The sequence below is a fragment of the Anser brachyrhynchus genome (assembly GCF_964034855.1).
Source record: "Anser brachyrhynchus genome assembly, chromosome: 11".
NCBI classification, from domain to species: Eukaryota; Metazoa; Chordata; class Aves; order Anseriformes; family Anatidae; genus Anser; species Anser brachyrhynchus.
The window spans coordinates 7,716,927-7,733,310 of NC_137706.1; the positions used below are offsets into that span (position 1 = coordinate 7,716,927).

The 16,384-nt window shown below is 38.2% G+C and overlaps 1 protein-coding gene across 1 annotated transcript; it reads left to right on the top strand.

Annotated features, from left to right (window-relative positions):
• Positions 1 to 2,368: 2,368 nt before the first annotated feature.
• On the top strand, positions 2,369 to 15,751 carry LACTB (lactamase beta). The gene is made up of 6 exons (XM_080608202.1): positions 2,369 to 5,629; positions 6,175 to 6,241; positions 8,470 to 8,660; positions 8,989 to 9,334; positions 10,914 to 11,079; positions 12,380 to 15,751. Exons 1-6 carry the CDS (start codon positions 5,147 to 5,149, stop codon positions 12,921 to 12,923), a joined length of 1,797 nt encoding a protein of 598 aa, XP_080464328.1. The 5' UTR covers positions 2,369 to 5,146; the 3' UTR covers positions 12,924 to 15,751.
• Positions 15,752 to 16,384: the final 633 nt, after the last annotated feature.

Consider the following 16,384-nt stretch of genomic DNA (forward strand, 5'->3'; position numbering starts at 1 on the left):
CTTCTTACTGATCTGTGTAGCGTTTGGTAATTGTGCATTTACAGATCTACAGAGAAGCTCTTTCAAAACATGTCTCAGCTTGGGAACAATGATATGAAGCAAAAGAATGGAGTCTGTATGGTATGCATGGACTCATTCCCATAAGAATATGCAAGGCCAGTGCCAAATGCCTCCACCCAAATATCTTAGATGTTACTAATTTGATAAGAGGCTTTTTCCTGTTTTTGACTAGCCTGTGCAGTTTGAGTTATCTGTGCTCAGTTCTCACGAAGAGTGTTTTTAGTGGCACAGGAGATGTCTGCAGAGCAAAGAGCAAAATGAAGGTGTAATTGCAGCACAGGTAGGTGAAACCACCAAAAAAAATGATAGTCATAGCAGTGAATGTGTGGAAAATGGGATAGAAGCCAGCATGCACATATAGCTAGATGAGTATTTTGTGTGAACTGCAGAAAAGCATTTGCTTGTGACAATAGGTACCAGTAAAAAGACATGCTGTATCTTCAAATAATGGAGGGTTTGGAAAAATTGCTAGAATAGTTACTGAGAAAAATCAAGTCTTCCATCTAGAAGGACAGATAAAGATGGTAAGTGCAAGTCAGGACTGTGTTGTTCACACTGGGATGTGTGTGACAATTCATGTAGATCTGGAAACATTTTTTCCTCCTGCTGCTCTGTTTGACAAAGCAATTGTGCTTGTTGTTCTTCCTTACTTGTAGATACATGCTGTGGAGGTGGCACTCGACCTTAGCAGTTGAGCATGACTGAATGGTCAGCTGTTCTCCCCAGTAAGTCAGGCAATGTAAGGCAGTCACAGTTCTCACTGCCATGCTTCTTCATGCATAGTTGTCTGGGACTTCTTCATTTTATTGAGGTTTTTATTTTGTGGAGGAGTGGAGAGAAGTACTTACTACCCAATTGTGAGGAGCTCCTCTTAGAGCAAGCTGGAAAGCTTTCCTAAATGCATGAACTTTATAATTGTTTATTTGGGCATATGAGCATCAGAATGATACTTTAGGGTTAATATGCTTAATTCTTCAGGTGTTTTACACCTTCTGTGGGTGTGTTTTTTGTTGTTGTTGTTTGTTTGTTTGTTTGTTTTAGCAACCTATTTCAGTCTGAAAAGATATGCCTGGAAAAGTTGAAGGCAATGATGCTGTCTGGTACCTATTGCATTCATGTGGATAGTGGTCATGAAAGACAACATTTTCCATGGTATATTGTACATCTACCCACAGAGTGGAGAGAAAAGCTGGAGAGGGTTAAAAGATTATACACAGCAACTGAATTTTTAATGATAAATATGAAGTCATTCTCAGGGATGAAATTTTTTATCCCTCTCTGGAGGAGAACTTCAGGAAAAACAGGAAACAGTTCTGTGTGGTTTCTTGTGTTGTTTTTTTTGTTGTTGTTGTTGCTGTTGTCATTGTTTTTTTACACTGATATTTTTCCCAAATGTTCCTTCATTGCTTATTTTCAGCTGATGACAATTTTTTTTCATGAGTCCCAAGAGGTTTAAAGCAGGCTTTGAATTACAAGTATGAGGAAATCACCCCTGAGAAACTGGAGTTTCAAAACTAATGTTTCTGCAAAGAAGAAAGAAAAAGAAATGTGCGTGCCCTTTGGATGGTCTGTAATTCCAGCACAGTCTTTTCAGCATTCCTTTCCCTGACATGCAAACTATTTCCCAGGCTCCATCCTGTTTCTAGGATCTCTGTCAGACTGCATGCAACTCATAAAACAAAGGAAGTAGCAATGTGGCACTATGAAACTTTCGTTTTCTATTTTATTGAAAGTAAATAATTCCCAAGTGACACGTCCTCAACACACAGAAAAAATGAGTAAATTAGGGAGAGTTACATTTCTTTTATGGTGTGTGTAAAAAGCAAACAACAACAAAAAGCATTGGCCAACCTGTAGTGCTGTATATAAGTCCAGGTATGAGCTGCTGCTTAGAAGGCAGGACCAGCCACCGGTCCTGCTGGGCTCCTGGTTGGGCTTGGGGACCACCACTGCTGCTGCTTTGTTTGTTTATTTGTGATGGGGACATTAGGTATGGCAGAACTGTGCTGCTGGTCTGACGACAGCAGGATCAGTGCTGCTAACTGAACTCCTCAAGGAATAAAGATAAACAAATGTCTGAATCATAGGTCAAACACAGCTGAAGATAAGCACATTGGTCTCTGTCTAAAAATCCAATGTTTTTAATGCTATTTTTTCTCTTGCTTCAGACATCTTTTGCATGTTTCAAGATTTGTTCCTGATTAATGTTTGTGGGCTAAGTTGGAGAATTCACCAACTCATGATCTTAGTTCAAAAAAAAAAAAAAAAAGCTCAGAGAAGACTTTAATCTTAGCATCAAACTGTAAGTACACACCTATTTACATATCTGTTCAGGAAGAGATACCTGGTTTTTGGCTGGGTCTAACTGTTTTAGTGTTAATGTAATGGTACATGTACTGTAAGCAGGCAGGTGTTACCTTACTTTATAAATATCCCGAGAACTGCTTACTGACCAAGAGCAAGCAAATAATGTAAATGGGTGAGGAGTCTATAAGAGCAACTCCATTCTGTAAGACCGTGACAACCACAAGAGATCCAGCTGTAGTGGAACTGTCCTTTTTGCTAAGTGGTTAAACTAATAAAGTTTCTTACTGCCATCTGCTGTATGAATGTGTCAAACCAGACGGAAATAAAAATTGTCGTGGTTCTCAAATAAATGAAAATGCTTCTGAAAAAGAGAGAAATCAGAGCTTGATTTCTGTCTATGCCTAATGTTCCTCTTGTCATCTTTACAAAATTAGATTTTTTTAAAATAATCTTTAGAAACATTGTGTGATCAAGGGAATCATTATCCCTTTACTCTGTATCTTCCATCAACATCAGCTTCACCTATATCTGTGTACATATACGTAGATGACTTATTTAATTGCTGCTTTCCTGTTTTTCTTCATTTTATCTGGCACAAATGCAGATTCATTTTTTGACAATTTTAGCTTTTACCTGCTATTTTCCATGTGATTCAACATTTTTAGATCTAGAAGTTAGTTGTTTAAGTCTTTACAAAACTTAAAATCTCAGGAGATTAATGAAAATTTTCTATTGCTATTAGTGAGTGTAGAGACTTCTCAACACCTTAGAACTTTACCAAGATGCAACAGATAAGGGCAGGCCATCTTGTGCTTCTGGATTTAATGCAAAACTCTTCGCTAAAGCAATCAGAGAATAATGACACAATCTATTTCTAGCTTAGGCATATTCAAAAGTGTGGTGTCAAAGTTTTCCTGCTAAGCAGGTTAATTAAGAATTAAGAGAATCGTCCTGCTGCAAAATGCTATCTGGGACAGTTCAGTGCAGCAACAATGAGTTACTAGAAAGCAAATACAGCATCTTGGACCATTTGAGTATGAATTGGTACCATGACAAACAACTGTGTTTTACTGAGAAACAGTAATGAGAATAAATGCCTGCAGTGAAGTGTGGATCATCTGGTGTACATTTGACTTCACACATGAAAGCTATTTAGCCTGACTTCTTGCAAAATTCTGCAGTTTTTGAGATCAGCAGACATGAAGAAGGACATCATATGCCTTAGGTTAGCATCTCAGAAATTTCTCATAGCATATGCAGAGTTCTAGAAGGACAGGTTACCCACTTTTGCTTATAAATACAGCTCCTTTTTTCATTTTTTTTTCCATTTATAAGCACTTTTATTCTTTGTCAACATTTATAACATTCAGGGAGTGGTCCTATTAAAGATTCTTAGCTGTTGTTCAACAATCCTGTAATGGGTATATGTGTCTGTTATTGTCTTGATACCCCAGAAAAGCTCCACGAAAGAAATGGCAAAGCAATGCACAATCCATCAAACTGGATGCTGGGTTTGCAGCACAAGGACCTTTCTGCATTGCTATGTAATGGTAATCCTGGTCAATCTACTTTGTATTTGCAAGGTTTAAGGTCTTCAGAACAGTCTAGTTAAAGGCATTCTCTTAAAAGGACTTACTTCGAACAGCTGAAAACAAAGGTCACTCTGATCATTTCTCAACTGCTTGTACACCACTGCATTTTCCAAAGTATGTCAGGGGCTCAGCTACTTTCAGTATCAGCCCTAGGATTTTCTACACATCATGGACCATATCATATAACATCATGGACATTTGGGACCATATCATATAAATCAGTCCCTCACTGTCCTTCCCTATTGCATTTGACTCTTGATCTAGGTAGTCTGCAATCATAAAGAGCAGCAGTAATAAGTGATTTTAAAAAAAAAAAAAAGACTGAAATGAACTGTTAATGGAAGGAGGGAACCTAAGATCATCATCTGCTGTAATTAGCAATTTCACAGCACTGTTGAATAGGAAGGTTTATGACTGAGTATCTTAATGCTAACAAAGATGTTTTGATGACCCGGTTAGACACATGGACTAACAATTCCACAAACACTGTTGAGTGGCTCTGGATTTGCCTTTGCAGTAGGCACTTAAAATCCCCTTAATTGCTAATGAAGGGCTCCTCTGAGGATCCCAAGTCTGCAGATTTATCCACTTGGCAAAGCTCACAAGAGTCCTGGTTATTGGACGGATCTTGCATCTAGCTGATATGATGTACAGCATATCGATCACAAGCTGTTGATACACTGAAAATTCTCCTGCTTTCTTGAGTAATAAATATTATGATTTGGTCACCCTTCGGTCCAATTAGCTATTAAGTCAACATTCAGATCATTAGAAAGAGAGCTATTAAAAGTTTATTGGCAACCAGTATGGGGAAAGTTTAAAGGAAACTTGTCTGCGATACTTTAAAACCTGTCTGAGATACTTAAAAGTGTAATTTGGAGGGCACTTGGCATGTCTCTCTGGTCTTTGAGCAACTACATGGAAAACCTTCAGTGAGCCAACGCTCAATGCTGTTAGCACTGTTGTAGGCTGAAACTTGACTCTAAACCTGGCATTTGGAAATTCTACCTTTGTTAATAATTTCTTATTAATTTAGATTAAATACGCTCATCTAGCAGTTAAAACGTTTGGTGTTTCTTGGTTTGGTTGTCTTGGTGTTATGCCCTGTGAGGAGGGGCTGAGGACCCCTGGGCTGCCCAACCTGGCCAAGAGGAGGCTGAGGGGGACTGGCGGCTCCCCGCAGCTCCATGAGGCGGGCAGCGGGGCCGCCCTCTTCCCGCCCTTTCTCCGCCCGCTTTCCTGCCCGTACTCCGGCGGCGGGGTCGGGCTGGGGAGCCGCCGTGAGGGGCAGGGCGGGCGGTGCGGCCCTGCCGGGGCTCGACGCTTTCGGAGCGCGGCCGAGCGAGCGTTCGGGAGCGGCTGGAGCCGCCTGGGCCGGGGCGGGCCGGGGCGGGCCGGGGCGGGGAGGCGCTGCCATGTACGGGCTGGTGCGGGCCCTGCGGCAGGCGGCGACCCCCGGGCGGCTGGCGGCGGCCCGGCGAGGGGGCGGCGGCGCCGGGGGACGGCCCTGGGGCTGGGGGCTGGCGCTGGGGCTGGCGCTGGGGGTGAAGGTGCCGGCGGGCTGCGAGGCCGGCGGCGGGCAGGAGGAGGAGGAGGCGACCCCGGCGTCGTCCTCTCGGGGCTTCGGCGCGGCCATCGAGAGGAGCCGGGACCTGCTGCGGAGGATCAAGGTGCTGGGGGTTCGCTCAGGACGGGCTGAGGAGGGGCACGGGCGGTAAGATGGCCGCCAGGGGGCCGGGCGCCAGAGAGCAGTTCTTGAGGGGGGCAAGAAGGCGGGGGGGCCGTGAGGGCTGCAGAAGGGGTGCTCTGAAGGCGTGCTGCCCTTCTGAAAAAGGAAACGCAGCCCCTGGAAGGAGTGCGTGCACTTAGGAGGTGGTGCTGGTCACAGCCTGCCTGTGGACTCTTGTCTGAGTTTTGTGCGCCTGACTCGTTAAGTTCATTAAATTATGAAATAAGTTATTTTCATTAAGTTGTTATTACGATGCTAAATGTATTTTTCAGAGTTGCTGAGTTGAAGTCTTTGTTTCTTGAAAACAATTTATACCTGTTTGGACCATCTAGTGTTTAATATAATTTCAGTTATAATGTGGCAACGATGTGCAAGCATATTTCTAATTATAGGATTGCTTTTGTATCTTTAGAGCTTGGGAGAAGGTCTTTATTAACTGTAAAGATTCTTTGTTTTCACTACTTTTTTTTTTTTCTTTTTTGACAGGATGAAGCAGGAATCCCAGGTATACTAGTTGGAGTCTCTGTAGATGGAAAGGAAGTCTGGTCAGAAGGTCAGTATGTGGGGTTACTGGTTGTGTGTATTCCTGGGAAGTGATGAACAATTCAGACACACCGTTCGGGCCAGGATTTCATCCACTTGATGTCTTGTCTCACGAAAGTGGTCAGAAACAGGTGCCTAGGGAGCATGAAGTGGTACTTTCCTTGGTAAACTCTGTTAACATCCAGGAGTCAATAACATACCAACTTCACGAGTATGCTAGTATATATCAGTGTTTATGTTTAAGAACGTTTCTTTCATTAATTTGTCAGATCAGTCTTTGACTGTACATGCACTCTAGGCATACACCTGTAGTGTTGTCTGGTGGAAGTGTGATGGGAGGTTAAAAACCTGTTTTCTCCCTAGGAACTTACTTGACAGTCAAAGTAATAATGACTTGCATTTGGTGATCTCTCTCCTGTTTCTTGGCTGAGGTGTAGATTGTTACTAGGAAGGTACTGAGATTTAACAACTGTCATCCTTTCAGAAGTTGCAAGTGATTGTTCTGGTTATACAGGTTAGTTTTAAATAGTCTGCAGTTTTGCTCATCGTAGACATTTGATGTTCATTATAAAAAATACAATGTCTGTTTTTAGAAATGTTTTCATAATCAGTTGTGTTTTTGTTTTTTCCTTTTTTGGACAAATAAGGTAATGGTAATAAAAAGAAATGTATTCCATGAAAGTGTTAAAGAATTTGAAAAAAAATCTAAGATTTTAACTAACTTTATTCTGACAGTGTTTTAATTAATGAATATTTTTATAACTGTAAAGCTGATTATAGTTCTCCATTTCTCTTATTGTGACAGAAGTGAATAGCAGATTTTCTGGTACCTGGCCTGATAAAGACAACTGTACTACAAACTCAATCACAAAATCTTTCAAATAGGATAGTTTTTTCTTGTCTCAGCTTATATGTAACGAAAGCAGAGGTTTTTCTAAGACTCCTGTGGAATCCCTTCCTTGACATTCATGAAGGTGCTTGAGGGAACTTGTGCCTGGGTTGTGGTTTATCACCCTGACTGCCATATCCCATAGCAAGGCAACTACGTGGGGAAGCATAAGCCATGATGGAGGTTTCTGTACAGTGCTGTGTGTGGATACAGAAAACAGCATTGCCTTGAGAAAGGCAGCTGGGACGTGGATAACATTGTTTTAGTAGGTTTCTAGCTCATTTTGTTTTCCTCCTCCGTACTTCATGGGGGGAAAAACAGGATCAGGTATAAGTCAAATGTATGTTGTGACTGGTATCAAACCTGTTTTCTTGCTAATTTGGTGAGAGCAATTTGAGTTTCAGAAGGTATTTTCCTTAGCAGTATGGCATTTGCATTCATAGACACAGTGCAAACGTTCAAGTAGTAATTTTACATAAAAGGAATGAAAGAAAACGTCTTAGGCAACTGATATAATTGATTTTATTTCTTGTATTTTGGCAAGTTTTGTTGCTGAGTAGTTTACTATTAGGCTACTGTGTTATATAGCCAGACAATGCATTGCTTGCAGGCTTTACAAATGTGTTTGTACTGAAAGCTGCAAGTGTATCATCACTGTACTTCATAGCTTTTTCTGCTGAAACATCACTTACACATTTTCTTCAAACCCAGCTCAAAATGAAGACTACTTTGGGCATCTGGTAATGCTTCATTAATGCCAGTTAGTGCTACTCATGCATTGGTTTTATAGGGAAAACACTGATATGGGGATTCTTAAGTTGTCTTTTCATTGAAGTCAGGCTAGAAGGTGGTGAAACAGACTGTTTTGTGATCTTTACAGCTTAGGTAATTGCTTTGAGGTTTTTGAGTAATTTCTTAATTTCTATATTGATAAAATAAGACCTTTTAGTGGTTTTTAACCTTTATTTTAGAGAAATAAAAGAGTATTTAGGACTGTTGGAGAATTATTTTACAATCTATGTTTTGTCGTCTTTAGTTTTCCTACATTAAATATTTGACCTCAGGAGGATAAATTTTGACTTAATCTTCAACCTTGTTTAGGGTTATGTTTGTTTTGTGTGCTTAATCATTAATTTGGGTTGATGTTGGTTAATACCATGGGCTCTGATTAACCTATCCTACTAAATACTGTTGTTCATTTAATTAAAGCAGGAGCATGCTTACAATGCTTCATTTCTCAGTTCAGCTAGAAGAAATATATTTTGAGGTGCCAATAAATCTAGTAATTTGCAAATAATTCAGCATGTCTCTATGTAAAAATGTTTACCACTGTTTTTATTGTCTTAAAGGTTTGGGTTATGCTGATGTAGAGAATCGTGTTTTATGTAAGCCAGAGACGATCATGCGAATTGCTAGTATTAGCAAGTGTCTTACCATGATGGCCATTGCTAAACTGTGGGAAGAGGGGAAACTGGACCTAGATGCTCCAGTGCAGAAATACGTCCCTGAATTTCCAGAAAAGGTCTACGAGGGTGAAAAGGTACATAGTTGTTTGTTTGGATTTTGTTCCTGCCATTGCACAGCCATATGTGTACAAGTGCTGTATTACCTCTTCCTGTAAAACACCAGAAATCATATAGAAATAGTACTGATATTTGCTGCTTGAAAAAGAAACGCTGGAAATTTGGATCTTCAGTTTTATAGTGTGTGGTGTGCATATACTTAATTATTTATTTTAACTCCTTTTAATACACGATGCTTAAAAGCTCTTATGTCTCTGTCCCTTCCTCATGTTGAGTTTTACTTTCTGGTGAATCAGTTTGCATTGTGTGTTTAATCACAGAGCTCATGTTGTTCATTCTACCTAGGTCACTATTACTACAAGACTGTTAGTTTCACACCTGAGTGGGATTCGTCACTATGAAAAAGATATTGCAAAAGTAAAGGAAGAAAAGGAAAAGGCAAACAGAGCATTGAAACCAACAAAACCCAATCAGGATAAAGAACAAAAAGAGAAGGATGGTAAAGGCATTGAAAAAACTGATTCTGTCAAACCAAAGAAAGCACACGAAGGTGAAGTAAAAAGCCGAAATTCAAAACCTGGCAAGAGAGACAAGGAATTTGAACAGGAGGAGTATTATTTGAAGGAAAAATTTGAAAGTGTGATCGAGTCACTGAAAATATTTAAAAATGATCCTTTATTCTTCAAACCAGGTGAGTTACTACTCCTTTAGACCAAAATATACTTTTCTGGTGATTTTTTGTTTGTTTGTTTGTTTCAAGTTGTTTTTATATGCAGTGAGGTTAGTAGGGCCCGATAAATAGAACTTAACAGAACCAGTGTTTGTGTGTTTTGCTTAATTTTTTTTCCTGTGCCCTGTTAAAAGCTCAGTGGAGAAATATTTGGGCTGATCTATACAGACTGTATAGTCATGTAATTGTCCTTCAGCTGACAACTTTTTTGATGACTGAACTGATCAGGACTTCACTAGTTCAATTATGGATATCTATCTTGTATAGGTATCTTAAACAATATGCTGACTTAAAAAATTATGCTTATATGGGTACTTTCTAATGGTGTATCTGCAGTATCAAGCAGGTTCAAAAAAGGATGTAGGTTAGTCTTAAAAGGTAAAAAGTAATACAGAGAGTCTAAGATAGTGCAAAGGTGGGACCTCAGGTAGGAATAAAACTTCTCTTAGGAGTTCTGAGTAATGCAGTTAAGTGCTATGAAAATATCATTTCAAAGTATGTTTTAACAACTTTATGTCTACAAAGTATTTTGTAAGCAGATACTAGCTTGTTGTGTGCATGTTCTGGAGACCTTCTAGATTTGAACCAAAAACAACATTATTGAGGCAACAGATCAGAGCTAAATAATTATATTGAAAGACCATGGAGTCATAGAACTACCGAGGTTTGTTATTATTGGAATTATATAATTCAGTTGTAGAGAGAACTTTGAAGAGTTTCAGGTGTAAGTTCTAAATGAGTTAGGTTAATAGACAAATGATACCCATTGCTGATAAACAGTAAATAATGTGTGTTTATGGGACGAGGGATTGGAAGGCTGAGAAGCTAACATACCATCTTGGGGGTTCTAGGAATCATATCAAGTAAGGGATCTGTCTTGACTCTGGACACTTCGATGAAAACTGTTGCTTGATATATGGATGTTTCATAAAAGGTGTTAGCACCAGTTAAGATTAAAAACAGGAAACATCATCTAAAATAATACACATTACTGTTCATATAATATTCCAGAATATTCCAGAACTAGAAACATAGAACTATAGACATAGTGATAAAAGTGAGTAAGGCCTTGGGAAACCTTGAGTGAGTGTACTGTTGTCTTTCTGTCTTTATAGTACAGATGCTAACAAGTTAGGTAGTTCAGCAACTCTTAAGTAATTTCGTGGTTTGCTTCAGCTCTCCAAATCCAGATATAATTGTTAGAACTAATATGGCAAATTGCGTGTAAAGAATGTTAAATGTCAGTCTTTATATTTCAGCGTGAAACCTGGCTGTACATGCAGATTCCTGAAAAAAAATTTAGTGCTGCTCTTAGAGCTACCTGCACTTAGCAACCGTCTGTCTGCTGCCACACAGCAATTGCTAGGACCCAGTATCATAAGCAAGTGTTTTACATCCAATTAAAATTGGGGGTGGGGTCTTTAAATTGATTATTTATTGCTATACATAGCTTTATTTGCACATGTGATTACTTAAATGGGATGCCTATGGTATAAAACATAAGCATCATGAAACTAACCTTTTTCCCTTTTTCTTTAAGGTAGTCAGTTCTTGTATTCAACATACGGCTTCACCCTCTTAAGTGCTGTTGTAGAGAGAGTTTCGGGACAAAAATTTACAGATTATATGCTAAAAATGTTTCGTGACTTGGATATGCTGTCAACTGTACTAGATGACAATGAAGCAATGATATATAACAGAGCAAGGTAAACAAGGATGAATTTTTACTCTTCTTTCTACAGTGATTGTTCTTTCTATCTTTGAGCAAACTGAATTGAGAACATGCAATTTCTTTTTGGTCAGGTCTTTAAAGAAGTGGCTTATGTTATTTCAAAGTTAGTCATGTAACTAACTGATTTTATGTTAGTATTAGGGTATTAGTTCTGCAATTAATGTGAAATTATGGAATGGGAAATAAGTTTTTCCTATTATAAGGGCATATATGGGGCAGGCAAGTGGCAGAGGTGACTTGGAAGTTTGCATTTAGTTTGGTTACAATTAAGCAGGTAAGTGTAAATAGATGAAAATGGAGTAATAAGGATTGAGTTTCTCATCTGTCTGGAGCCTTATTTTACTGAGCCACTCTGATTTGTTGACACCTGATTTGTTAAATTTTGTTGCTGGAGGAAGATTCTAACAATCAAAAAAGCAGGTTATAGAAGAAAAAATATGAAAATGAGGTTCAAACCTCATAAAAGTTTGGATTTTAAAGTGCTCTAACAGGGTAGAAGTTATGAACATATTGGATTCAAGGTTTATAGTAGTACTTATATTTAAGTGTTGTTAACTGTTACAAAAGTGACACTTTACAACAGCAGTTGGCAATCTTTTAGGGATAGTTTTACTGCTGTATTCTAAGATGCTTTGAGCTGGTGTTTATTTTGCTTGCAAATTTTCAGAGGTTCTGTACTGCTGTTGCGCTGTTCATTCTGCATTTATAGTTGGTAGTTTTCCAATTTGAATTTTAATGGAAGGTTTTGCAAGACTCTCTTTTTACCCTCGCTGTTGTTAGTAGTTTCAGAATGTTCAGTTGTATATAGTAACTGTAACGAGGTGAGGGGAGAAACCAATCACAAATGAAAACTACTGTCTCAGAACAGTCCATGTAAGACTTGCTGAAGTTTCGGTTTTGTGTGTGATAATCACAGTGTAGTAATAAGATTCCTCTTCCTTGAAACACTTTAAATCTAGTACAGGCATTTGAGAGAAGTCCTGTGCTGGCTGATCTACAGGTTTCTATCCGGTCTCTTACTTGTATATTGCCTTCATTCTTACTGTATCCTAATGAGAAGTAGAAGGATTAGTACTTACATTGAAACTAAGCTTCTAAGCTTAATTTTTGTTTTTCCCATCTGAATTTTTTGTTAATTTTTCTACAAATGAAATACACTTAAGGAAAATGTTTTAAAGACAAAGTTTCATGAGACAAAGGTAATACACGCTCAGTTTGCCCTTTTAAGGTTGTATTACATAGTATCTGAGATGACGAGTTTCCTTGAATTCTAGGTGTTACGTTTACAACAAAAAAGGACGTCTGGTAAACGCACCGTATGTGGACAACTCTTACAAATGGGCTGGTGGAGGCTTTCTGTCATCAGTAGGTGACCTTCTGAAATTTGGAAATGCCTTGTTGTACAGTTACCAAGCTGGACAATTTAAAAACAGTAGTGGCAAACTTCTTCCTGGGTACCTCAAACCAGACACAGTCGCAATGATGTGGACCCCAGTGCCAAAAACTGAAGTGTCATGGGACAGGGATGGTAAATATGCAATGGCTTGGGCTGTAGTAGAGAAAAAGCAACAATATGGATTTTGCAGACAGCAGAGACACTATGCATCTCATACAGGTGGTGCAGTGGGGGCAAGTAGTGTCCTCCTGATTCTTCCTGAAGATCTGGACTCCAAAGCCATAGACACTGCGCTAGTGGCACCACCTAGAGGAGTAATTGTTAGTATTATTTGTAATATGCAATCAGTTTCCCTCAACAGCACTGCCTTAAAGATTGCAAGGGAATTTGATAAAGAAAAACGGGCACAATACATAGATTAAAAAAAAAAGAGAGAGAGAGAGGTGTAACTGAACTCACTGTACTGAAACATAGAAAATGGAGAAGGAGATCAAATTAGACTCTGAGATACGTAAGAATACATGAGGAAAAAGTATCAACAGTACACTTAAGTGTGGCACCACTAGCAGAACTTAAGCGTGGCTGGAATTCATCTCTCAGGGAAGTTTCTAACCTATAGAAAAGAAAAATGTAACAGTCAAATTTGACTTCCTGCGTTACCTGTGCAAATTATCCCTTTAGAAGCAGGTTTTCTTTCCTCATCTAGTTAAGTACTTGACAAAGATTAAAAAAGAAAAAGAAAAAAAAAAGCATTGGTTTCTTGTGCTGAGTACAACAAAAAGTTATCTACCTTAAATATTAAGCTTTCAAACAACTTGCACATCTTGATTTGGAGGTCTGCCAGAACCGTTCACCATTACTTCAAAATGGTTTTAGTGTTGATTTTTGTACTTTTACATACAGCTTTTCTTATTTGTCTGAAAAGCAAAAAACAAAGCTACCTCCAGAATGAAGAAGTACCAGAAGTACACTTTTTGTCGGAGTTACAGATTGCAAAGAATTAGGAAATGAGCCTAGAATGTGTGTAAATCATTCGTTATTTATATGTTTTCACTTCCATTTTTATTACACAGAGAACATGAGATTACTGTACCGTGGAAATAAGGGTATTATTTCACAGGTCAATATTCCCAAATAGCATGATATGATGAGCTGTCGGTCTCATTGTTACTGGATGATAGACATGATTACTTCAGTAGTAGAAATAGTAGCTTGTAGCTGGAAATGGCACTGTATTCTAGAACGTAGATGTTCTTTAAGATACAGGAATAAGGAACTGAAATCAGTAAAATTTGAAGCCAGTAGTAGAAGTCTTGAAGACTTGGAGATTTTTTTTTTATTTTTTTTTCCCCAAACCATCCTTTTCTCCGTTTTGAAGACCTGCCTCAAGGAGTTACTTTTGTACAAAGCCAAACAAGAAATTGTGGTAGACTTCCAGATAAGTATTATCTTTTTTTTTTTTTTTTGAGAGAAATAAAATAATAGCTGATTATATTAATTTTATATATTCCATAATGGCATGGAAGATCTCCATGATCTCCGAAGCTCTTTTGTGCTCACTCTACTTCCCTTGTAGTTATATCAGACATCATTTCCAGATTGAGACAAAAAAAAATATCCTTCAGAAAAGGTTTGAATACTTACATCTCTGCACCATTTAGCAGCTCTGCTTTGCTGAATATAAAGAGCAGTATGTCTTGAATAACAGTTGAGGTAAGATAGCTTGGGAAAGATGCAGGTATGACTATTCTTTGGCATTAACTTTGTAGTTGATGCCTGCTATGTGATGAAACACCATGTTGTCAGCTCTGTTCCCTGTGATTTTTTTTTGGCTAAGACAGACAAACCAAGAAATGTATTATTTTGAGGTGTCAGTGCTCTACCTGCATTTTTAATTGACAATAGGGCTGTTTTACTACTCTTCATAATTTTAATCGTTCTTGTGCCTTAAAACAGTAAAAAGTTACACCTGAACTATTTGTTTTTTCTAGCCCACGAAAATTTTGCTTTTGTATTTATGAATTATTGGTTGTCTTGGTATCTCAAGAATATCAAATCAGTAAAGGCAAGCTAGGTAAACCTTTCTGAACAAACTTACCTTTGGTGATACAATGTATTCACTTACTCCCATTTGAATCTTTAATATTGTTTGACAATTCAATACTGGAGATACTCATCTTCAAAGGCAGCATTTTTTTCCAGTCTCGAGCACCAACTAGCTGCGTAAACATGCAGCAGCAGAAGTCATTGCCCATTTTACACAGGGAACAAGAGTAAGTAGTTCTGAGTTGTCCCCATGTTCAAGAATACCTGAACAGAAGTTGACCAAATACAATATTTTAAATATAGAAACTCTGAAAAGTAACGCTGCTACTTTAGGATCCGTTGTACTTTAGCAGACTTTTCTTGTATGACGCATTTATTTTGCAAATAGTAGTTATTCTCAGAAACAACTTTGTGTACTTCAGAAGCAACAAATTTAACTTACTGACCATTGTGACTGGGTTTAGACAAAAATTGAGCATGTAGAAGGTGTAGGTCTATTATTATGCTTGCCTACATATGACTGAACAGTAAAAAATGCAAATGTTTGAAGTATGTAAGAAAGTGAATAATGCTAAGAAGTGTCGTAAGATACTTTTAACACTAAGATATTAACAAGCCTCTTGTTCCCATCATAGAATATGTTTAGCCACCACCTTCTTATATGCGAAGACCACATTATTTTTATCTCCTGTAACTTAAGGCTTTAAAAGTCTGTTATCATATGTACAGTACTGGAAATGTTATGGACTCTACATTTCATCTTCCAGCACCTGTAGCAAAATGGGTCAGTAACTTTCTCTGATGTGGTACTTAATCATAAATCTTAAGTTCTTATGTTGGGGTCAGGGTGGGAAGAGAAAGCAGGTAGGGGTGACTAGAAATCAGTCTGACTGTTAGCACATGTAGTCAGGTCACAAGTGATTTAATATTGCTACTGTCATCTTTGTTCTGAAACCAGTTATTTGATAAACTGGCATGAAACGGGGGAAACTGGTAAATTAAGAGCAACTTAGGTGACTCACATGCTCTTAAATTAACTTTTATTGTGAAAACAGTGGTGCTGACATAAAAGTGTACTTCTTTTAAAGGCATGTGTACAAAATTGGTGCATCTATTTCTGTATCAAACACCTACTTTTTGCATCAGTAATTATCAGTATTCGCTGTGTGAATTAACTGAAATAAAACGTTTCAAATGCACTGAATTACAGTATCAGTTTTTTTTAATTGACTAGAAATTTACCGCTTTTTTTATGAAAAGAACACAAGTTGATTAGAAATTCCCAATAATAAGGCCACCAAGACAGGTGATATTCTGAAAGATGTTGACGTGTAACTCAAGACTTTATGTAGTAAAACGAGATAAATGTAAGGTAGCATGCTTGACGCGTTTATAATGGTTTTAAAAAGAAATTTCCATTTTTGAATAGCCATTTAGACAGGGATTGATTTTAAGAGCTAACTAAAAACCTGCTTCCTTATTGCAAAAAGGTAATTATTTCCATGCTTAATACTGAAAATAAGCGTGGTTTTACTGTCCTAGTCATTCACAGCTGTTAGTGTAGTTTGTTGACTTACTGTTGCTTGTATGCCATATGCCTTCTCTATCCTGAATGCTTTCAGTATTTTGCAAAACGCTTTCTTTCTTTTTGTGTGTGTAGGAATCTCAGTATAGAATGCAGTTTCTAGACCAGATTAGAGGAAGGGAAAGCCATGCATTCCAGAAAAACATCTGAACATAAGTGAGTAATTTCATATTTGAGATTAACTATCACCATGTTCCACGACATGGTAAAGGGACTAAATCAGTGGTGAAAGGAAGTAAGCTGCATGTCCTT